Here is a 25,477-nt window from a genome sequence, read left to right as displayed (position 1 = left end):
CTGTGGGACTGTGGGCTTCCACATCATTTGTCATGTTTCTTCTTGCTCATGTTGAGTCTCTGGGCAGTCCTTGGCCTGAGGGTGACCACCTCTCCTTGCCCTGTCCCTCCAGTCTCTTTCTGTCTTCCTCTTTCCCTCCTCCACTCCTCTCCTACAACACGCTGTGCTCTGCACCAGTTCACTGCACAAGGGCCTGCCTGCTCTGTGACCTCATCTCTGCTAGAAACCTTAGACAGGAGGTAATAGGCAAATATGCTGTATTCCTTGCTTCTCTAAACATCCTGTGTGGGTAGAATACATCAGTTCTTAGAAATTATAATATTAAAACCTTCAGGAGCTGTCTTCAAGCCTGGAGAGTATGCCAGAATCGATCTCAAATAATCACTTGCAAAGATTTGCAAAGACTAAGAAAATTATAGAGGAAATGATATCTGTCCAGCTGAGTTTAGTATCCTTATTATTTCTATTCCTGTTGTCTAATTTGGATAGCAGAAGTGGGATGGCTAGGGAGCTGTCCTTAATTATCTCTCATTTGAACTGCTCCACTTCTATCAGTTGTTTTCTTGGTTTGCTCTGGGGTTGAGAGTTGTTGGGCTGCTCTCTGCAGGCCTGCAAGCCCTGTACTTGCCCAGCCCCAAGGATAAAGAAAGAGCCCTGAGTCAGCCACAGAGACATCGATGGTCTAATAGATGGGGGGATCTTACACATCTGAAGCTCAAAGGTCCTGGAGCGACACCCCAACGTGGCTGCAGACGGCAGGCGGAACAGGGCAGCGTCTTCTCTACCAAGGGAAGAGGGAGGCTACCAGTTATAGGGGGAATTGACGTCAGGTTGGCTCATCGGTTACCAGGGAAACCAGATGGGTATGTCCTGCTCTGGAGGCCCCTTTGATAAACTATCATAGTGGAGATGTTCTGATCTAAAGATTAGAACAGTCACCAGCTGGGGCCTGGGGCAGGTATGTAGGCATTTACTAATTAGGCTCTATGATTAAGAGGGAAGGTCAGTTATGTGAGTAGGGTGTAGGTGAAGCAAGGACTGGTCGAGCAGGGGATGTACAAAGATCAAGAGAACAGTCATTTTGGGTGGACCAAGTATATGAGTACTGAACATTTTCAGAGATTTTCAAGATACTCCCCCTTAACCCATGGAGAATCGTAGGAAGAAACCATCTCTAAGTGAGCATTTGGCAGAAACCTGGATGATTTTCCAGTTTTTTATAAATCAGATGTATCTGGACTTGAAATTGTGGATAGATTAACTTCGTGCAGCTCCAGGGAATAGAAAGATTTTACTGGATTTATAGTTTGGCCAAAGATTTGAGATAAGCGATCACCTTACCAGGAGGCTCTTACATAGCAATTTTGCCACGTCTGAGAGCGGCTGCTATCAAAAGCTACTGTGTGCCAGGGTCATGGCTAAGCACTTTGCATGCATCATCTCATTCTGTCTTCCCAAAACCTGAGAGATATAAGGAAACTGAGGTGCAGTCACTTGCCCAAGGTCACAAGGGTATTCAAAGTAGAGCCATGTTTCAAACCGATGGAGCTCACAGCCCTGGCCCTTCCCACTCCCATCTCCCCCCAACAACAGGAGCTCAGCACAGAATGTGTTTGAATGTGTGTTGACGTCAGCTAGGACACACATCAGTGTGATCCTGCTGGAGATACAAAGTCAAACACACCAAGCTTTTAACTAAATAATCGAGGAAGGGAAGAAATATGCAGACCAGGCTTGCAAATTTTTTTTTTTCATAAAGGCTTTGGAGTTCCTGTCTTTTCAGTTGTTCCATTTATTTACTCAGTTGACATATGTAAATGAAATAAATTCCTGAGAGAATATGTTCCTAAGTCCTGTTAAGGATGTGAATTTTTCAAAGTATTCAGTGTTTGGTAAGCTACAAATGATAATGACTGATTCAAATTTCACATTATCATGGATTGTTACATTAAAAGTCAACTAGTCTTGCTCTTTTAAAATGATGACCTTTAATATAGTAATTTATGAGGTATTCTTTGATAAGTTATGTCTGAGAAGAAATAGTGAAGCTTGTCATAGCAGTAAAAGTGAAGAGTGGCATTTAAAATTCCTGAAGCTATATGTAAAATAGATAACTAATAAGGACCTGCTGTACAGCACAGAGAATTCTACTCAATACTCTGCAATGGCTTGTATGGGAAAAGAATCTAGAAAAAGAGTGGATATATGTGTTTGTATAACAGATTCACTTTGCTGTACACCTGAAACTAACACATTGTAAATCAATTATACCCCAATAAAAATGAAATAAATAAGATTCCTGAAGCATAAAATCCTATATCCTGATGATCTCCTTTCCTGATCAATTTCAGAAGCAGAAACAGTGCTAATAAAAATGGTAACTGGTGCAGTGTACCTTGGCTGCACATTTTTCATCATGTGCAGTATATAGAAGCAGCCCTATGAGCAGCTAGGCATTAAAATTGAGTGATTTTTGTGGCTGGCAGATATCTTAACCTGTAACTGAAGATCTGGATTTAAAATATTGTAAGACATGATAAAACGTGTATTTTTCCCTTCTGCTAATAAACCAGCGGTCCCCAACCTTTTTGGCACCAGAGACCGGTTTCCTGGAAGACAATTTTTCCACGGACTTGCAGGCGGGTTGCGGGGGGGGGGGCGGGGGATGGTTCAGGCGGTAATGCGAGCGATGGGGAGCGATGGCAAGTGGCAGATGAAGCTGCGCTCGCTCGCCCGCCGCTCACCTCCTGCTGTGCGGCCCGGTTCCTAACAGGCCGCTGACGGCTGCCGGCTGCCTGTCCGCAGCCCAGGGGTTGGGGACCGCTGTGCTAAACAATGTTACTTTACAGACATGCTCATGTAACCACTCTATGTCCATGTATCTGGACCTCACTCATTCAAGTGTGTTGCTTGGCCTTTTTTAGAACACTCAGGAAACACATAATCACAGAATTGTGAACACAAATTGTGAACAAAGAATCATAGGCACCTGACCGACTTCTGCATCAGTTAGTGAGTTTGTGGATCACTCAGACTGTCTGCATCTCTGATACCAAAGGACATTTCTGAGCCCTGAAAAGCTGCATCCCAGTTTCTCTGGGGTACATCCTATCAGGCCCTCAGTGGTGATTCAACAGTCTGCATGCTTATTTCTTAAGTGTCTAGTTTTGCATTTAAAGGCTACATTCTAGATCTTACGGGGAATATAAATCAATGTGGTTTATCAAGGCATTGATAAGGGGAATATTTCAATAGGGAGAGACAGGCAGTGGGTGACTTGAATCATAGAAATGAATTAAAGGTCTCGTTTAAATTGTATTCTTCACAGAGAAATGTGAGAACTTGTATTTAATGGCAAAATAATGAGGAGTTGTAAAAGTTATGAAAATGGATGTTCAGATCTCTTGTTTAATGCTGAATTTGCTGGAGGGAAGTACCACCTTGGCAGACAGCAAACAAGCTCTCAATGGCAGCAGGGTTACAAAGGGTATAGACATGAAATATTGCCCCTTGAAGCCCACTGGTAATTTTTTATGCAGAGATTTGGGCCAAGTCATAGCCTGAAGAAAGCGGGCTTCCTATTGCGGTCTTGAGCCATGTCCACGGGATCTGGCCTTTTCCTCGATAAGAGGGAGGTTTGCACGTGAGCCAAGAGGAAAGCAGAGGCCTCTTACCTCCAGGCAGATAATTGTGTCTCAGCGAGCTGCAGCTGCGATGCCTAATGGCGTTTCCTGTTGGACTCTGCTACCTGCCAGCACTGGAAACTAGCAGGCACTGAGAGCCGGCAGCTTATTTCAAGAGTGACAGGGGCTGGAGTGCATGTGTTCTTCACGGAACTTGGCATGTATGTGCCCCCCAGCCCCCACTGTAAGATCCAAATGAGGAGGAATTGTTTCACATTCTCAAAGTGGAGAATTTTCTTAACTTGATGCCCAAGTTGCAGAGATCAGAAGCCCACAAACTGTTTTATACAGAATCGTCATAGTTCACTCCAGAGGGTCCTGGGTTTCAATTCTCTTTTGCTTCTGCTCTCCCTTCCTCCTTGTAATCTCTCCTCTATCTGTCAAGAGTCAACTCAGAATTACCTTGCTTTGAAGCCTTCCCCAGTCACACCTTTCCTTGTGTGACTCCAACCTCTTTTTTTTTTTTTAACCATTCTTAGGGGCCCATATGTGGACCGGTAACTACATGTTGACCCTCCTGTCTGCTTCCGCCCTCCAGGACACAGGCCCTGCTCCAACACACCGTCATCCCCGGCATCTCACAAACCCTCCTCGTATGTCTGCTGAGTGATGGGCAAACAAAGGCTAGGACACTGTGTGCTGAGGGTGTGAGGAAGGGCCAGTCCAGTGGGGCTCGAGGAAGGAGTTTTGAGGGAAGTCAGGTCGATTTGGGTCTTGAAGGATGCGGAGGAGGACAGCATTACAGGTCAGGAAAGTGGTCACACTTGTGTGACCGTGGTGACACTGAGTCCTTTTATGTGGCAAAGGGAACGTTTGTGAGGGGTCAGATTGAAGATATGCACTGCACTCAGGCCCTGCCAAGCTGTAAATGCCAGACTGAGGAACTTGGGACTTTACCCTGCAGCAAACATTAGTCACTCATGTGCAGCAGGGGGGTTGCATAAACCATTATTTTTTAGAGATTAGAAATATATATATTTTACATTACATGTAATATTATACATTATAATATATATTTAATGTCAGTTTTCTGTATCCATTCATGCACTGATGGGCACAGGTTGCTTCCTGTAAATAACGCTGTAGTGAACATGGGTATGTAGCTGTCTTTTCAACTTAGTGTTTTTATTTCCTTCAGAGAGATACCCAGAAGTGGAATTGCTGGATCATACAGTAGTTCTGTTTTTAATATTTTGAGGAACTTCCATACTGTTTTCCATAGTGGCAGCACCAATTTACATTCCCACCAACTGTCTACAAGGGGTTCCCTTTTCTCCGCAGCCTTGCCCACACTCATTTGTTGGCTTTTTGATGATAGCCATTCTAATAGGTGTGAGGTGATATCTCATAGTGATTTTGATTTGCATTTCCCTGATGATTAGTGATGTTGAACATCTTTTCATGTATTTCCTATTGGCCATCTCTATATCTTCTTTGGAAAAAATGTCTATTCAGGTCATCTGCCCAATTTTTAATCAGAAATTGTGTTTTTTTTTTTGCTGTTGGAATTGTATGAGATCTTGAGAATCAATTTGAGATGTTAAGGATTAGAGGTGTAAGACCCCTCAGTGATGGCCTAAAGAGGGCCTTTTCTGATGATCTTGGGAGGGAAGACACCAAACAGTCCCACCATTCTGCTCGTGATTACAAAGTGGGGAACAGGTAGCCTCCCCTTCTTCCCAGGCCAGCGATCAGCGTGGAGTTTAGCCCTCCACCTTTTCACTGGTTCCAGCCCGAGTGAGGAGTGACTTACCTGATCAGTGTCGTCTTAGTCTGTTCGAGCTGCCATAACAAAATACCATAGACGGGGTGGCTTATAAACAACATAGACATTTATTTCGCACAGTTGTGGAGGCTGGAAAGTCCAAGATCAAGCCTTGGGCAGTTTCAGTGTCTGGTGAGCATCCGCTTCCTGGTTCATCGATGGCCATCTTCTCACTATGTCCTCGCATAGCAGAAGGGGTGAGGCTCTGTGAGGTGTCTTTTATAAAAAATGGCATTAATCCCAACCACCTCCTGATGTCCCCACCTTTTAAAACCATCACATTAGGGGTGAGGATTTCAACATATGTATTTCAGGGGGACCCAGACACGTGGTCTGGCCAAGACTGACATTTCCATGGCCACGTTTTCTTGAGGCAGGGTGACTGCATGGAGACCACCCAGGCCACTGGGTGCCCACTCACTGGCAGCCTGTCCTCAGGTAGCATGGCCCTTTGCTCTTCCCATGTCTGTGGAGGGGGGAGACTAGGCAGGCCCATGGATTTCTGTTCCCTCTGTTCCAGCTTTCTCACCTGCGTCGGGCCACCCGTCATTGGGAGAGACACTTGCTTTCAGTCTGGGAGAAGTGGCAGATGGGGTTGATAAGAAGACAGAGGCTCCTTGGGCCTCAGGCATAGGCAGGCCCCCCTGGGTAACAAGGAGCCCTGTGTTGAAGAGAGTAAAACCTTTACTAACAAACATCAGCTGGTTTTAACCCCAAGAGAAGGAGCCTAAGATTAGCACCACCACCCCTAGACGGCTTTTAAACCTGTCTCCAGAGGTGAACAAATCCTCATGTGTATGACTGATAAAATTAGTGTCCCATGTTGCTATTTTGTTTTCTTACTTGCAACTCCAGGCCCTACAGAATTAGTAAAAAAGCAAGTGCCACCAAGTCTTGTGGGACATACCGTTCCCTCATAGATTTCAGTTTTTACTGAGCAAAGTGGATTATGCCTCCCGCACCGCACAATCCACCACCTTGTGAGGCATCATGAAAATCTCATTTAGTCCATTTAGGATTTAGTCTGGGGGTTTTGATCAGGTGAAAAAAGGCATTAGGAATTCTCATTAGGAATTAGGAAAAGGCATTAGGAATTCCAATTTTCATTAGGAATTCTCATTAGGAAAAAACAACAGAGCATAAAGTAAGAATCTTATCTTAATTGGGAAAAACAAAAAGCATGAAGCCAGCAGAGTTATATTTTCCTCACACGACTCAGGCACTGGGCTGGATGTGTGACTAGAGCTTCTCATCACGAAAATGGGACAGAGCATCGCCTGTCTCGTTGTTGTCCCTAGCTCGGGAAGCTTTCTGCACCTTCCACCTCCAAGTGTGTGCCGTGTGTCGGCAGTCAGCTTCACTTGGGAGCTTGTTAGAACTGCAGACTCCTGGGTCCCACCCCAGGCTGGGTCAGAACCCATGTCCCCAGGTGATTTCATAACACACGTTAATTTGGAGAAGCTCACCTACAGCGCACAGTGCTTCACAAAATTAAACCTATATCAGAATCCCCTGGAGGGCTTGTTAAAATGTACATTCCTGGGGCTCGCCCTCTAAGATTGAGTTTGGTAGATCTGGTTGAAGGCATAGGGGTGCCAACGCTGCTTATCAGCGGTCCGTTTTGTCGCTCTTTAGCTTTCCCCTGAATGAGAAGCTCAGGCCCAGGCCACACAGCACATGGTAAGTGGGAGAATAGCCTAGAGCGGCCCCGAACTACGTACACGAGCAAAGCTTGAATGGGACCAGGCCAGTAAGCGGGCATGCCTCCACAGTGGCCCAGTGCAGCCGGACACAGTCTTCTCTAGGACCCGGGGCTGGGCACAGTCCACTGTCCTGGCTGTTGTCCTGCAGGCTGGTATGAGACCCCCTCCCAATAGAGCCCCATCTGGAGCTCGTGGGCTCCAGTCCTGATCTGAAACTTAATCAGAGCGACTTCAGGCACCTCCTTGTGCTTTGACTCAAGGTCAAGACCACTCTCCCTTTCCCTGTCTTCACCCAGGGTCTAGCGACTTACCCTTGAAGAACTCCAACCAGGAAAGCCCCAAATAGGGCCCCTTTCCCTTCTGGAGAGCGCTAATTACAGTAAGCCTTTCTGACAGAGGCTCCCTAGTTGAGGCCAAGATGTACATACCCACGCTTTAGAGAAGGCTTCTCTGAAGACCACAGTATGACTTTCTAGAATTTCTGTAGCTGTAAATAAGAAAAAAATGTTAATTCTCACATCAGGGATGTCACTATCTAATTAACCTTCTTTAGATCCTTTAATTCTTTCAGTTCTTATTAGAGCCTTTGCTTTCCTTCAGTCCTAAAATTTTCAACCTATAAAATCTCAGGCTACAAGACATTGTTTCTCAGTGAATATGGTTTCCAGGCTTAAAATTTTACCACTGGTAATAATAACCAGTAAAAGGCATGTAGATGGTAAAATATTATGTTTAAAGGCTATGCGTGTTATTTATATTAAAGATAAATGTGTACAGTAAAATAAACACTGTCCCTTGAGCCATGAAGTAACCTTTCACTCCACTGGTCCCACATTTCATCCGTATTTAATTATGTAAGCAATGGTAGGAGCAAAATGTAAAGGTCAAAGAGATTGTGATGCCAAAAACTTGGTCTCTGTGCACCCGTGCCCAATCAAATCTCAGAGACAAGAGTTTTGACTGAAGTAGAAAAGAATAGCTTTATTGCTTTGCCAGGCAAAGGGGGACACAGCAGGCTCGTGCCCTCAAAACTGTGTCCCAACCCAGGGGGATTTGGTGAGGAGTTTTGTAGCAGTGTTTCAGGGGTGTGTGCAGGGCCTGCATTCCTTTAATCTGGCCTCAGGTGGTCTCCTGATGAGCTTCTCTGGTTCTCAGGGTTCTCAAACTGCAACCTTCTCTCTGGAATGAAGAATGCTTCATCAAGTAGTTAACATCTTCCATTTGTTGGGGGTTTTAGTTCTGCAGAAGAGCTCAAAGATATTGTTATGTGTATCCCTTGGGGCGAGGAGGAACCAGGACCCTGTCCCAAGGCTGCACTGTTGTTTCCTGACTGCTCCTCCCTTGTCTCTGCATCCCCTCCCTTCCCTGATTAGCAACTGTTTGAACCTATCATTTAGAACTCTGGGAGGGTCATGGAGGCTGAAGCCTATTCCCTACAAACAAGAAATGGGGGACACAGAAGGGCTTCCGTGCCCAGGAGCCCCACAGGGTCCTGCTCAGTTTCAGTTGGTGGCGATTGACTTTACCAGACTTGGTAAAGATCTCCTTTTGAAAAGTGGGCCTCTTCAACCTGATTTGAGTCGGCACACTTTATAGAAGAAAAGAGCAAGACATATTCAGGATCTAGAAAATTGTGCTTGGTGAGCTCAGTTTCCCGGAGATTTCCTGGAACAGCAGTCAAAGGGTAATGCAGAGGAGTGTACTTGACCTCCATAATGCTGCACTATGAAACTCAGGACACATTCTACATCAGGAAGGCAAAAGCTGAGCAGAACGTGTTAACAGCTTGGAGCCTTAGTCTTCATGGTCATCCTTCAAACATCATTCATTCAATTTCCTTTTAGAAATTGAGAGTGAGGTGGATCCAGGTATATCAATTAGAAGCACTTTTTAAAAAATTTTTATTTTGTATTAGAGTTGATTAACAATGTTGTGTTAGTTTCAGGTGTACAGCAAAGGCATTCAGTTATACATATACATGTATCTATTGTTTTTCAAATTATTTTCCCATTTAGGTTGTTACACAGTATTGAGCAGAGTTCCCTGTGCTATACGTTTGGTCTTTGTTGGTTGTCTATTTTAAATCTAGCATTGTGTACGTGTCAGTCCCAAACTCCCAATCTGTCTGTCCCTCCCTCCCCCCCCCCCCCCCCCCCCCCCCCCCGCTAACTGTAAATTCGTTCTCTACGTCTGTGAGTCTGTTTCTGTTTTGTAAATAAGTTCGTTTGCATCATTTTTTTTTAGATTCTGCCCATAAGTGATATCATATGATACTTGTCCTTCTCTGAGAAGCATTTTATATATAGTAAGAACCAGAAAACTACAGTTCAAACTAGCTTAAAAACTAAAGGGTACTTAATTGGCTCATGTTACCAAAAAATCCAGAGGCATAACCAAGTTCAGGCATGGTTTGACCAAGAAGTTAAAACCTGGTTTCTTTTTCTCCCTGTTGCAAGATGGTTGCTAAAAGCTCGAGGCTATACAATGCCTCTTCCATTTTCTTGATGAAAGCAGGGTTCTCTGTTCCAGAGCTCTTAGCAAAAATCCTGGGGTTCATTACACCGGTGGAGCAGCTTGGCTACGCTGATGACCATAAACCAGGGAAGCAACACTCCGAGTCACATGAGCCTGGATTCAGAGCCCAGCCCTGAATCAGCCCACGTACCAGGAGAATCGGATGCTCTGGCTTAAACCACTGGCCCACCTGGTAGCAGTGAAGGTGGGCTCAATCCCCAGCAGGCTTTTCCATTGCCCCAGACTTGGTCATAACACGTAGAACTAAGTCAGGGGGTTGAAGAGTGTTCCCTGGGAGAAGAAGTGTGCCCGTGCACCAGGGAAAGGAGGACTCCCCAAATGTGCTGCCTTTGTCCGTGACCTGAGGATGGGAATGATTTAGAAGCAAGTGTGTCTGTAGAAGGAGGCTGGTGAATAGATGTGGGCTAAACTAGGAGGCTCTCTAGCTTTTGGCTGGTGAGTCTCAAGAGTAACTTTGATTAGTATCTTTGTTTGTAAGAGCAGGCTGACTAATTCCTTGAGAATCCGTTGAGGTTTTGTTACCAAGGGTGGCTTGATGATGGTTTCAGGTGAGAACAGTTTCTCACCAACACTGAGGGTGGTGAGAAATATTACATTTGTATCTCCAAGTAATTACTGTGTATATGTCCACAGTTCTGTATGAAAATTATAGTGAAACTTAGGGAGAAAGTGTGTACTGATAAATAGGAAATGTGTGATCTAAAAATATTTTTCCATGTGTTTTTCTAATCAGGGAATGTATATATTTGTAAAGTAAGTAGTAATAATTCTAAGAATACAGATGCACTTTGGGCAAAGAATTAAGTAACTTTGTGGGGGGGGGGTTTTGTTGTTGTTTCTTATTTATTTTTGGCTGCATTGGGTCTTCGTTGCTGCACGCGGGCTTTCTCTAGTTGCGGCGAGTGGGGGCTACTCTTCGTTGCGGTGCGTGGGCTTCTCATTGTGGTGGCTTCTCTTGTTGCAGAACACGGGTTCTAGGACACGTGGGCTTCAGTATTTGTGGCTCGCGGACTCTAGAGCGCAGTCTCAGTAGTTGTGGCACACGGGCTTAGTTGCTCCGCGGCATGTGGGATCTTCCCGGACCAGGGCTCGAACCCGTGTCCCCTGCATTGGCAGGCGGATTCTTAACCACTGCACCACCAGGGAAGCCCCCTAAGTAACTTTGTTTTGATTATTATGAAATAGAACTAATAGTGAAGCCCCAAGTACACACAGCTTAAGATGCAAAATGAAGCCTGGTACTTTGTTCTTAATTCAGGTCTTAAGTATTTGGCCATGAATGAATAATTCTTGGTGGACATTTGTGACACTTGGTGGACTTTTGTGACAGTGTGCCAGATGCATGATTCTTCAGCCTTTGATGATTCTCTTTCAACCTTAAGTGTTATTTCAGCAGATGTTTATTATTATTATTCTCTTCAGCTTGTCAACCTGAGAGTTCGCCTAATGAAAAGAGCTGCTGAGCCTTTTGCATGTAAATCCTGATAAAAGCTGCTGCAGCCCAGCCCAGGGCCACAGAAACTGAATGCATACCAAAGATGGGTTGGACTTACAAAACAAACAATTCACAGACTGAGTAATCATGTAATTCACGCCTTGTTTTTCTGATGATTTTTTTCAGAACCGAATGGAGGAAAGCAAAGCACTCTTTAGAACAATTATCACCTATCCCTGGTTCCAGAACTCCTCAGTTATTCTGTTCTTAAACAAGAAAGACCTTCTAGAGGAGAAAATTATGTATTCCCACCTAGTTGACTACTTCCCAGAATATGATGGTAAGTCAGCACTCTTCCGCCCGCCCAGTAGCTAGGGACACGTTCCGCCCGCCTCCCTGGACCAGTGCCCGAGCCGACACACGACAGTGCTCCGTCACTGCCTCTGCCCTCAGAAGCCTGCACGTTGTGATTGATGGAGTACGAATTCTTGTTTGTCCTGTCTTTTAACGACGACCTGAAATGTTTCATACCCCGACAATGCTGAAAGTTAGTTATTTCAAAGCATAGAAGAAGTTCTTTTCTTTTGCTGTTCAAAGGAGGGAACGATCCCCTAGTTTTGACTAATTGTGTGTCAGCCGTTATAGTTCCCTCTTGATTTCCCTTTCGTTTGGTAACAGTCTGCCTCTGCCTGTCTCTAGAGAGAAAACAACATTGTGGTCAAGAGCCCATGGTCTGAAGTCGATCTACCCAGATTCAAATCCCAGTTCTGATATTTCCTATTTGTAGAACCGTGATCAAGTCATTTAGTTGCTCTGGGCTTTAGGACCAAACTTATGTTTTGTAGACTATAGTAGATAACATATTGTGACATTTTAGCATGATGCCTGACACATGGTGAATATTTAGCAAATATTTACTTTTGGGGCGCTTCATGACCCCATCATCCTAAGGGACGGTACCCATCCTTTAAGCTCTTCCTGTAGCACTTAGGGTCTGTAGCACCCACTTCAGTACTCATATGTATGCACTTTGCAGTATTTACTTTTTTTTTTTTTTAATTTAATTAATTAATTTATTTATTTTTGGCTGTGTTGGGTCTTCGTTTCCGTGCGAGAGCTTTCTCTAGTTGCGGCAAGCGGGGGCCACTCTTCATCGCGGTGCGCAGGCCTCTCACTGTCACGGCCTCTCTTGTTGCAGAGCACAGGCTCCAAACGCGCAGGCTCAGTAGTTGTGGCTCACGGGCCTAGTTGCTCCGCGGCATGTGGGATCTTCCCGGACCAGGGCTCGAACCCGTGTCCCCTGCATTGGCAGGCAGACTCTCAACCACTGCGCCACCAGGGAAGCCCTACTTCCTTCTTATAAACAAATCTTGCCTCCTCAACTGGACTGTGAAATCCTGGATGACCGGGCATGACACCCAACCCCTTCCGAGAAATACTTGTTGATAGATTGGTAACAGAATGCATCCACACCCAGCCACTCTGAAACAGGTGAAAGAGTCACAGCCACTGCCCTGTAAGAACTTCCGTGCCCAGTCCACACCCATCTCCCCATACGTGCTCAAGTCTAGGTTAGGAGCAGCTAACTTTATAAATCAAGTTTTATTGAAACAGCCATTCATTTATATACTGTCTGACCACTTTTATGCTACAACAGCAGAACTGAGAAGTTGTGACAGAGCTCAAGTGGCCCACAAAGCCGAAAATATTTACTCTCTGGTCCTTTAACAGAGAAGTTTGCCAAACCCAGATCTAGGTGAACAGCAGGTAAGAGGACAAGCTCTGAATGTCACAGAGAACCAGCACTGCCACTTACCAGCTGTGGTGCCTCGGACAAGTTTACTCAACCACTGAGTTTCTTCCTGAGTAAAAGAGAATTGAATGGAATCACATATGTAAGTTACTTAGCACAGTGCCTGGCACCTGGCACAGAGAAGAGCACAAACCCAAAAGTACCTATTATAGAGGTGCAACAGTAAGAGAATGGGCTATTTGTTAAAAGTACATTATCAGCAAAGGGTATCTGGCTTGGATGTCAGCTCAGCAGTGTTTTTGTTCTGCAGACTCCCTCAGAATGGTAATTGCTTCAAAACTAATATTCAGTTTGGCCTCATAGCTTTCTACAAAGACACAGACACATCGAGGATGGAGTTTTATTCATCTTTTCATCACACATGCGTTTGGTATGGCGCTGCTCTTGGAAGGGGAACGTTACATGTTTAATGAAGTTCCCTTCTCAGATACATATAAGATTCTAAGCGTTGCTGACTCTACCATGTGGGGATGTTGTCAGGTATTAGAGATAGTACTGTTTTTGGTAGCAGTGTGTTCCCATCCTCTGTCCAAGTACATTTTCCTTTGTGCTTTGAGGTTCCTTTAAAACGATACTTGCCCAGCCTAGACAGTGTATTCTCTTTTCCTCCTTTTACTTTGCCGCTCGCCCGCCACCACGTCACAAGCGCCAGAGCCTGGAGTCCTCAGTGCTCCTGAGGAAACTGTGGAAGGAAATAACTTTGTGTTAGTTCTCTCCCACGGCAACAGGCTGGCTCCTTAAACATGAGATCTGCCCGAATAAGATGGGCACGAAGCATCCGGCTTACACCCAAACACGCATGCTTGCCTCACACACCTGGAAGGAGAGGCTCTTTGTAGTTTTTCTCAGAACTTGGTGAGAATCCACGGATGGGAAATGACCCGCACCTCCCGACGCAGCACCCGCCTACAGGCCAGCATGTTTTCGTGATATGCTTGCACACGGGAGGACAGAGGCAGCACACGGCCCCACAGAGCAGACCCACCGAGGCTCACGGTGCATGAGGCTGCAGCACGCACGGCACACCGGGGTTGGCTTCCTGCAGTACGACACGTGTTAGGACGACACGTGTTAGGGTACTGTTCTCCCCTCTCTGTGCAGCGTCTTCCTAACCTCTTTACACATCTCCTTTGGCCAGTAATTTCCCCAGATATCCCGTCACTATGAGTGTGAGCATCTTCCTTCTAACATGTGCCCATTGTGACTATCTTTAAATCCCAAGATGTTTTTTTACTGTCCATCTCCCCCAGTAATACACGTAACGCATACAGGAAACTTGGCCGTGGAAAAAGAAAGACAGACACTGATTGTTATTCATAAAGCAAACACAGCTGTCATTCCAGGAGACTTCAAGCCCTTGTAAGATGAGCTAAGACAGAAGAAATTCTAGGCCCACTCTGCAGTGATATTTTTATCATAAACATGTTTATAGTATTCTAAATTTCACACTTCCACATTTCTGCACTTACAAGGTCTTCATTGTAATGAATGCCATTTCTGTATTTCTCTTCGGGAAGGAAAACTACCATTGCTACATGGACTTGAATTGCAAAATTGTCCATAGAGACTATGGAATTCTGTTACTGCTATGATGGCTATAAGGATTTCTTTGTAGTTTATGTTTATTCAAATAGCAAATTATGCTTAAAAACGTAACAGGCTCCAAGTGCTCTTCAGTGAACTTGAGTCTTGTTCTGATATACTTTAGAGTTAGGAAAAAAAAAAAAAGTAGACCTTTCTTTCCCAAAAAGAATAAGTACAAAATTCATTCATAAGCCAGAAAGATAGTGTTCTTTTATGAAAATGAGAGGCTGCACCAGTTCTAACAATCTATTAGTCCTGGTTTTAAATGTTTTTATTACTGCTCTGGAATTATTAACAGTAAGTACATCGAATAAGCTAGGACATTAAGTGATTATATATGTTACATATTTGTAATTGTGGAACTTTTTAATTCATTATGATGCCAGCCTTCTTAATCATTGACAAAAATTTCAATTCTGGGCTCTGAAGTTAGAAATTCAAACACTCAGGCTTCCCTGGTGGTGCAGTGGTTGAGAATCTGCCTGCTAATGCAGGGGACACGGGTTCGAGCCCTGGTCTGGGAGGATCCCACATGCCGCGGAGCAACTGAGCCCACGTGCCACAACTACTGAGCCTGCGCGTCTGGAGCCTGTGCTCCACAACAAGAGAGGCCACGAGAGTGAGAGGCCCGCGCACCGCTATGAAGAGTGGCCCCCGCTCGCTGCAACTAGAGAAAGCCCTCGCACAGAAACGAAGACCCAACACAGCCAAAAATAAATGAATAAATAAATAGATAAATTTAAAAAAAAAAAAAAGAAATTCAAACACTCCTTTTGTAAACTGTACAAATGAGAATGATCCGTTTTCATGGCTCTTTCTCCCCAGTTTCCAGCAACGTTGGATATAAAGTTATTTGCAGTAAGATTGGTTTGAAAAGTTTTCAGGTTGGCTGTCTGAAACTCACGGTGCACTTTGTTAGAATCTGCAGGCCCTCGGTAGAAATTTCAAAGATTTCTTTGTCCCAACCAGTCGATAACAATACTGATAGAAAAAAATCTAAGCTGTGACTCCCGAGAGGGTCTTCTGAGAGAGGAGGAGTGGAGGCTATAGCGCAAGACCTTCTTTCATGGTACAGAAGTGGAAAAAATGGGAGAAATGCCAATGTATAGTGCCACAAAGACGCATATGAGAAAGGTGCTCAATCCTTGATAGGTGGTGGTGGTGTTTTAGTGATCTATTACGCTCTATTGAGATATAATTCATATACCATTTAAAATACACCCATTTAAAGCATATAATTCTATGCTTTTTGGTATGTTATGTTAATTTTTTAAATTATGGTAAAATATATGTAACGTAAAATTTGCCATTTTAACCATTTTTAAGCATGCAATTCAGTGATATTATAATTACACTCACAGTGCTTTGCAGCCATCACTGTTCCCACAACTTCATCATCACCCCAAACAAATTCTGTAATCATTAAGCAATAACTCCCCTTTTCTCCTCCTCCTAGCCTCTGGTAACCTCTAATCTACTTTCCGTCTCTATAAATGTGCCTAATCTAGGTACTTCATATAAGTGGAATCGTACAATATTTGTCGTTTTGTGTCTGACTTATTTTACTTGATATAGTGTTTAAGGTTCATATATGTTGTGGCATCTATCAGAACTTAATTTTTATGGCTGAATAATATTCCATTGTATGTATATACTACCTTTTGTTTATCCATTCCTGTTGATGGATCCTTGGGTGGTTTCCACCTTTTGCTATTATGAATAATGCAGCAATGAAAATTGACGTACAAGTATCTGTTAGAGTCCCTGCTTTCAATTCTTTTGGGTATATACCTAGGAATGGAATTGCTGCCTCATATGGTAAGTCCGTGTTTAGAGTTTTGAGGAACCATCAAACTGCTTTCCATTTTACATTCTCAGCAACAATGCACAAGGGTTCAGATTCCTCCACATGCTTACTAACACTTGTTATTTTCCACTTGATTTGATTATAGCCATTCTAGTAGATGTGAAGTGGTACCTTTGTTGTGATTTTGATTTGCATTCCCTAATGATGTTGAGCATCTTTTCATGTGCTTATTGGCCATTTATATATCTTCCTGAGAGAAATGTTTATTCAAGTCCTTTGCCCATCTTTTTATCAGGTTGTCTTTTTGTTGTTGAATCGTAGGAGTTCTTGATATATTCTGGATATTTACCCCCTTAGCAGATATGTGACTTGCAAATATTTTCTCCCATTCTGTAGGTTGTCTTTTTTTTTTTGTCATTCTTTTTTTTTATTTTTTATTGAAGTATAGTTGAATTACAATGTTGTGTTAATTACTGCTATACAGCAGAGTGTGTAGGTTGTCTTTTTACTTTCTTGATGTCCTTTGATATACAAAAGTTCTTAATTTTGATGAAGTCCAATTGATCTGTTTTCTCTTTTGTTGCCTGTGACTTTGGTGTCATATCTAAGAACCTGTTGCAAAATTATTAAATAAGTTCTTCATATATCCTGATAAATGTACCATACTCCTTCTAAGACAGTGCTTGGCACATAAGAAACCCTGGATAAATGTAAGAAAATGTAAACCAACTTTTTAAATCATCACACGTAGTGAATTGAATTCTCATAAATGTGGTTTGCTCAGAAACACCAGAAGTGAGGCTACAGAGGACAGCTGTAGATGGACCAGACCTTAAGGAACAGGTTTTGTATTCTGAGAGAGATTTCAGTCTGGAGAATGTAAAATGATCCATCATGGAGTGGGGGAGGGGAGACACAGGGGGGCAGATTGACAAGAGAGCCTGAGGCAGTTATGTTGTACCCATGCTTATCATGCAGCTGAAACCAGTGCAGTTAAACTCAGTCCAACAGAAGTAAACTAATCACACCCCTACTGAAGATTCTGCTGTGGCTCCCTATCTCCCAAAGAATCAGAGCTAAACGTAGCCTGCCCTTCAAGCACTCTGCCTGTTTTCACCTAATCACATTCTGTGGATGGATGGAGATGAATGGATGGGCAGGTAAAGTGACAAAGAGGAGCAATTACACATAGTAGTGTTGAGGAAGATGCTTATAACAGATCACATCTGCACTGAAGACGTCTTTGTGAGCATCAGTAAACATTTACTGAGCAAATGCCTTAACAGATCAGCTGACAAATGTCCCTTTCCTCCCTTGGCCAACAGGACCCCAGCGAGATGCCCAGGCAGCTCGAGAATTCATCCTGAAGATGTTCGTGGACCTGAATCCAGACAGTGACAAAATTATCTACTCCCATTTCACATGCGCCACAGACACCGAGAACATCCGCTTTGTCTTTGCCGCCGTCAAAGACACCATCCTCCAATTGAACCTGAAGGAGTACAATCTGGTCTAATTGTGCCTCCTTGACACCGCCCTTCCCTTCCCTGGTGGGCTATTGAAGCTATACAAGAGGGACTGTATTTCTGTGGAAAACAATTTGCATAATACTAATTTATTGCCGTCCTGGACTCTGTGTGAGCGTGTCCACAGAGTTTGTAGTAAATATTATGATTTTATTTAAACTATTCAGAGGAAAAACAGGATGCTGAAGTACAGTCCCAGCACATTTCCTCTCTTTTTTTTAGGCAAAACCTTGTGACTCAATGTATTTTAAATTCTCAGTCATACACTCACAAAGAGCTGTTTCTTCCTCTCTCTCTCTCTCCCCTCTTCTTTTCTATTGAGCAAAATGAAGCTGATTTTCCTTTTCCTAACCCATCCCTTCCTCCTGATTTTTCCCACATTACAATGGCCTTTATCCTAGTTCCATTCTTGGTCAACTTTTTCTCTCAAATGATACAGTCAGGACAATTGTCATTCAATTTAAGCCATCAACATCAGCTTAATTTAACAGTTTGTAGTTTTTGCTGAAGGATTATAAGTATTAATACTGTGGTTTTAAGTGTATTGCTCTGGATACACACGTAGAGGTTTTTTTTTATATAAATATATTGTTTTGCCTCACTTTGGGCTGGGACAGTGGATGCCCATCTAACGGTTAAGTGTCTTTTTTTTTTTTTTTTTTTTTTTTTTGGATTTCTACCTTCAGCCATAGCTTGGTTGCTCAGTGAACTGTACAGAAGTCAGTAAGGCACGGGCCAAGACACACAGAAGTCCTTTCTTTTGAAATGCCATGTGCCATTGTCCTTCCTCCTTTCCTTCCCTTTTTTTTTCACCCTGCTTTCTTCAAACTGCAGATGCCAAAAAAATATGCCAAGAGACACTACATTATCCCAATGGCTGCTACCCAGATCCTTTTCATAGGTTGCTCTTAATTTTTTTTTCCTTCAGTTCAAACTTTTCCTCTGTTTTTTTTTTTTTTCCTAGTGTTTGGGCCACAATTTTAAAAATGACTTTTATTAATGGGTATGTGTTGCCAAAGCTGGCTTTTAAAAAAAAAATTTTTAGTAAGAACTTAAAAGATAAAAGCCAGTATCTTAAAATGTAAGAGAGTAAGACTGTGAAGGCTAAAATGTTTGGCTGCGAATGAACCTGAAACACCAGTTGCCAAACAGTTGGTCACTGTCAATCTGACTCTCATAGTCTATCCTTTTCTTTGCCCTTAAAATCACATTGTTTTGTGTCCACATTCCATGTTGAGCATCTAAATCGGCAATGTGGAAAAGCTGTCCTGTGTGATACCCCATGAAATCTGCTTTTCTCTCTTCATTTGAAGCCAGCTTTACTCTCTTTGTGTTCTCTAAGGTCAAGTAGGTCTGCCAAGAACATTGGTTGATGATAGTATTATTCTGACACCTTTAATTTGCAGAATCTGAAGTTACTGCTAGTTTACCATCTTTGGGATCTTAAACTGGTGACTGGCTGAGTTGAACTTAAGGAAGATTTGTGGACCGAAACTCAAAAGTAACCTCTCTGTTCTATAGAACATGTATTTATATAACTGAACATCGTAGGAGAGAGATCTGGAATTCTATATGTGCAATTTTTCAACCAATGCAAAAAACACAGCACATGTATTGATGAGCTTCTGTCAAGCAGTTTGAGTTGAAATATGGTTTAAGAAAATAAGTCATGACTGTTTTAAACCTGCTGGGAAGTTAGAATTAGGCCATGATGCTGGTCTCAGTTTAACTACAATACTATTTGGCACGAGTCTAAACTTTCATATAAATCACTCTTTTGGAACAATAAAGGAGAGGGAGAAAATCAATGGCTTATCAGATGAGAACCAGAGTTACTAAGTAGTAATGGAATGTTCCCATTCTTTACTCTCCCAGCCTCAAACTACACAGGTTACTTGGTTTTTTTTTTTTCTCCTTATTCAGAAAGCACCTGTAATTTAATTAAGAAACAGACTGCCTGTAGGTATAGTGCAATTACGAATGCTCTAATCATTGTATATACATCTCTCCCTTGATATTGCATCATCCATACTGGCTTTGTAATCATTAATTTTTTGGCAGATTGAATGTGCTGTATTGATATGTATCTATGTAATTGTATTGTGTGTCTTATAGCTAATTCACATTTTGAATAATGTTATTTTATTTACTTTTTTAAGAGAGGAGAATGTAAATTTGTCAGTTTATTTCTGACTAGGGATATTTTTTTTTTCCATTTAGAAAAGAAAAAAAAACCTTACTATCATACGGAGCGGTACTAGCATCGTGCTATATAAAATCATTTGCACATTCCTGAGTAGAGGTATACTGATTATAAGACCCAAAGGTCTTAAGACCCAAAGGTAATTTCATAGCAAAAATCAGTTGGAGCTTTTATACAAACATGGAAACCAACTTTGTAGAACTTTTGCCATTTGACCTAGGATTGGAATATGAGCTTTTATACAATTCATATTCTTATTTGGCAAATATGCACAGTTTAGTATTACCTCTCTGATGGCCTTTATTAGAAAGGCAGTTTTAGAAGCTATTGTGATCCACTAAGGAAATGTTTTAACAGCTAGCGACCACTGCTTGCCTGAAAGGGCGATCTTAAATTTGGTGCAGCAAAAAAAAAAAAAAAAAGAAAAAAAAAAAAAAAAGAAAAGAAAAAAAAAGTATAAACAACAACATTTGAAGGCCTACAGTGTGTATAGAGAAAACCTCATCACAAGGTCATAAGTGTTACAGTTTTAGGGAATCAAGATATTCTATTTAATAGAGCTATAGTAGATGTAGTCAATTAAACCTGATCTCAAAGCTCGAAGAAGCTGAGCAAAACAGGGAAAGATTGTTATATTTGTCTTTATGAAATCGGGATGGAATTGCTATGCAGAATTGAGGTTTGTGGTCTCACTGTTCATCTTAGGGTGCATGACAAGATCCCTTCTCTTGAGAAAGGAAAAAATTGATCACCCTAGTTACAGTGATGCATAGAAACCGAATTGTATCCACACTAGTCAGTCGAAGCTAAAGGATTTTCTTTTTTGTTTCTTTGTTTGGGGTTTTACTGAAGGGTCTGGGGTGGGAAGGGATTCTTTTCAGTTTTGTATAAAAACAAAGTTTACTCATGCTTTCTATTATTATTGTGATTGCAAGCATTCTAAGCGTGTGCCGCTGGACCCCTCTTGTTGATGCTCTCGGTAACAGTAACGGAGGCCTGTGGCGAGTTTTGTGGTGACTTGGGCATGTCTTATTGAAAAACAAAAACACAAAACACAGAAACCTTTCTTCAGCAGACCAAGGCAAGCAGCCGTTTCATGACTCACTTAACACATTGCAGTGTACCAGTTTACAGATGATTTTTCCCTTTTTGCGTGACATGGCAGTTCCAACCCACAGAGAATCCCTTATTTGTAAATTGGAGGTTTGTACTATGCCTTACAGAGCTTAAATTCAGAAGTTTGTGCCTCATATCTGAAACAAAGGGAAATAACAAAAGTAAATAAATCCCCTCAAAGTGTTTGTTTTTAAATACATTTTCATATAAAGAGCTCTGTTGAATGTCATGAATAGATTGGGGGGGAAAATCTTCTAGAAACCTGCATATGTTGTTTACTAGCAGATGACATCTACAAAAGGTATTTAAGGAACACCCAAAACTTGTATTTTTTTGTAGATTAACTAGCAGGTCTAATATTTTAAAAAGGTAATTCAGCTAAAGGACAATTTACTTTTTGTACTTCAGACTATCTTGATTGTCAAGGTGTACGAACTGTAATTTTAAAATTTATACTGCCACATGATTGTAAATTTTAGTTGTCTTAAGTTAGGAATCAGTGAAAAGCTATTTATGCTGGATATGGGTCAAAAATGACTATTATTTGCAAAAAATATATAAAAATAATGGGAAGAAAGGGCTGCATAATGAGATACTGCAAGACTCAGATACTGGTTGGAAATAATCAAGTTACCCTCAATTTCCCTTTGTTTTCAGTTTCTCAAAAAGAATGAATGAAATGAAATATAGCAGAATGTTAACCCATATAAAAATAAAGTGTACCCAAATATTGTAACGGATATTGCTGCTCTTCTTAAAATTAAATAAGGGTTTAAAACCACTTAATTGGTAATTGACAACATCTCAGTTGACACAGATAAGGTGTACTTGGTATACTGTTTTCTTCCAAAGATGATCTTTGGTTAGAAACACACACAAAAATTAAAACTAGTAACATTGTGTTTATCTATCTCTACATATTTCCAGCATATGTAGCGTTAATAGATCTGTCCTGGTAACTATGTCTTTGGGATTTCATTTTGATTCCATAAAATTAGGAAAAGAAATGGCTTAGTTGTATATGACTAGCTAGAGATTTTTGGAGCCAAACACCTGCTGTTTCGTAGATACTTAGTACACAGTCTGAACTTGCCACTTGTTTTTCTCACAGAATAACCATTTCCTGCTGTCTTCCCAACTACCAATGCCCTTCAATAACCCTGTTGCTTCTAGAATCATCTGTTCAAAGTATGCATATACACCCAGCACATAGTAGGTGCTCAAATATTAATTTCCTTCTTACCTCCCTTATCATGTATCCTCCATTTCCCCATATGATTCCAACCCAATAGTAAGTGGCATTTACATGTTATGAAAACATCTATTGGGTAAAATTGGATCTCACTTGGATAAAGGAATTCTGACTTCCATATAAGCTTTGGTAGACAGAAAAACAACAGGGAGAAGATATTCTTCAGTAGAATATTTTTAAGTTTAGAAAAGGAAGATGGAAAATTACTATGTAACTTTGTTCAGGTTACTTCGACTGAAACACATGTTTTTGGTGGATTTCTTTTCCTCAAAGAACTCTCTAAATGCAACTTGCTGGATTCCTCACCTGTCATCATGCTGGAAACCCTTACTAGACCTATGTATTTAGGGAGTTTTGTCAGAAAAACATTTTTAACTTGCAGTATTTAAAAGAATCATATTTACTGTTCTTAAAATGTCATTCAAATGCATGTATTGTCTATTGTTTGGGGATGGGAACTAGTTTTGCAAAAAAACACCTAATGTTGTATAATAATGCCCCGATGATCTTGCTGGTTAAAAATACAGTATTTTTGGCCATAAGTTTGTACTACAGTTTTCTTCATTCTTGAGTTTTCCTTCTCTTGAAGTTGCCTAAGCCTCTCCAAGAATGTTTTTTATTATAAGGAGTATTGGGATAAATCTTTCCTTCCTTAAAGCACTTTATACTGCACATCCATTTCCCAAAGTAGGTTCAATAGTTTTTAAACAAACCACCAAAAAAAAAAAAAAAAAAAAAAAAAAACCCTTTTCCTTTCTGAATATAATCAGAAATTTCTGACTTCTTTAGTGGAAAGTTTCATATTGATAGTATTTATCAAATTTGTTTTTAAAAAAAGACTTAGAACAAGCCACTGTCTTCACCCTGAGGCCGAGATTCTCCTCAGAGAAAGAACACAGGCCTTACAGGCAGAGGGCTTGATTAGAGTTCCTTGTCTCAGCCCTGGAAAGGAAAGGTCCACTCCACGTGGGAAAAAGGACCTGCTGTAGGTGTCCTTTAAGTCTGTGATTTTTACATCGAGGCTTTTGAGATCAGCTAAAAACTAGCTTCTCTTTTTCTAGCAATTTTGTGAAGTTGGGGTGATGGCAGCAAGTGCTTCTCCAGAAAATCGGTGCTTACGTAGGGACCCGAAACTGTTAACAGGAGCAAGAACTGTTCCTCCTGCTACTCGTGATCAGGTCTTTTACTTGGTAGCCCAGCCCTTGCTTATGGAATTGTGTCTTTCAGAATACTGTTCCGTCCATTTACTTTAGAGAAGAAAGTGTCATTTTTACTTAAAAGCCTTAGTCTTAAGGCTCTCCTATCCTTGCATGTTTTAGAGACCCTTTCCAGTAGGTGGTGTCCCTTCTCTCTGGACCTTCCTGTGAAGGGAACGGTGTGCCTGGGGACTATCATTAGTACAGGCCTGGAGTGACAGTTCCCACAGCTCTCTGCCGAGGAACCGGGGTGTTAGGCAGCCCCCTAGCGCTCCTCACTCTGTGGCCGTCTTGCTGGGGCCTGACCCCAACCAGGACCTGACCTCGGTCCATCTGCATCATCATCTTGAAGACCCCCGCCCACAGAAAAAGACAGGAACTTGCGGAACATTATTTGAGCCAAGTATTTTAGCTTGACCTTTCAACTCATAGGTCAAGCCTGCCTAGTCTGATGTTTTTCTGTCCTATCCTGGGAGCAATAAAAGAGTAGCTGGTCTGAAAGCTGCTCTACCTTGCTCTTCATCTTCCCTGTCTCCTCCCATTTTTCTCTTAGGATGTGACAGCCGGCATGTTGCCTCTTGAGAAACCAATTAGACCACAGCAAAGAGGTGGGGGGAGAGAACTTGATGCCAAGGAACAACAGTAGTTCGTTTGATAGTGTGTACAGAGCAATGTCTAATGGTCATCAGCTGGTGTCTCGTTTTTCTCTAGTTGTCTAATTCTGAGTCATTTCCATGTTCATCAGCTACTTCATATTTAAAGCCTTTACTGAAATGTTGCTCAGGGTTGGAGAGTGGAAGGCAGTGGTTGAGGGCGGGTTTCTGGTTGGTTCCTTTTGTTTTAACTTATCTATGTGTTACCATTGTTTCTTTGTTTCATTGCCACGGCTAATTAAATACAGATCCAGCTATTATGAGGCACTGAACTCAGTCTATTTTAAGGGAGCCTCCCTTAGGTCCCTGCAAAACAAGGCCTTGGTTGTAAAATGTGGGTCTCTTTAAAATCTAAGATATACAGGGAGTTCTGAAAAGATTCTTTTTGAATTCTTATGCCTCAAGACTTTAAATATGATCTGGGTTGATGTTCTCTCTTCCTGTTTTCTTCAAGAATGCAAAGGCCAGATATTTTTCTGTCCCAAAAGCCTATGGGTAAGATAGGCAACTTGCCTCTTTAAGAGGGTAATTAAACCAAACCATAGTAGCAAAGAGCCGATGGGATTCCCTCGGCGGGCCTTCCGGGCCTTCCACCGCACTGCTCTGGGCCTCAGTGGCCTTGGAGGAGGAGTTCTGCAGCTTAGAGGACTATAATGCCTGTCCCATTGAGACAGGCTGCATAAAGGGCCCCTGGAACTTACAGTCTGTTCACAGTTTGCCCAGTGTATTTCTATGGTGGATATTTTAAGCATCTTTAGAAATGAGAGTCCCAGGAAAAGAGAGATTGGCAAGTGAAGCCTGGCAAACCCTGGAAGTCTGTAAATGGAATTCCACATTATGTACCCAGCTACCAAGAAGCTCCCATAGCTGCTCACAAGACCATGTTTGTGTCTGCTCTGGGGTCCCCTCACCTAGGGCGCCATGCCTATTAGGGATCCCACACTGCCTGGCACGTACTGCCCAGTCAAGGCACCAGCTGGGGCGCCCCTGACACGCAGGGCCCACGTCAGGAGTTGTAAATGCCATGGTTATTTTCCCAGGCTCAGAGCAGCATTAGCAAAAGGGGCCTGCTTTCTTTTCGTGGAATACAACACAACCCACCCAGTGGTATCCTGATAAATGGTTAACAGCGAGCAGTGCAGGATTATGGTACTGATTGGTAGTGAGTGCTGACTTCCATGGTTGAAGTATTCCCCCACCATGCCC

General features: G+C 42.3%; 1 protein-coding gene across 1 annotated transcript in view; it reads left to right on the top strand.

Annotated features, from left to right (window-relative positions):
• GNAQ (G protein subunit alpha q) overlaps window positions 1-22,964 on the top strand; it is a 291,299-nt gene extending 268,335 nt beyond the window's left edge. Inside the window, exons 6-7 of the mRNA XM_059924960.1 lie at window positions 11,308-11,461; window positions 17,651-22,964. Of these exons, the coding sequence (XP_059780943.1) occupies window positions 11,308-11,461; window positions 17,651-17,841 (345 nt within the window). The 3' untranslated portion in view covers window positions 17,842-22,964. The remainder of the gene's footprint in view (window positions 1-11,307; window positions 11,462-17,650) is intronic.
• Window positions 22,965-25,477: the final 2,513 nt, after the last annotated feature.

This window comes from Balaenoptera ricei, chromosome 6 (genome assembly GCF_028023285.1).
Source record: "Balaenoptera ricei isolate mBalRic1 chromosome 6, mBalRic1.hap2, whole genome shotgun sequence".
NCBI classification, from domain to species: domain Eukaryota; kingdom Metazoa; phylum Chordata; class Mammalia; order Artiodactyla; family Balaenopteridae; genus Balaenoptera; species Balaenoptera ricei.
Note: the sequence above shows the minus strand (reverse complement) of the source record. Positions and strands in the feature narration are given on the sequence as shown.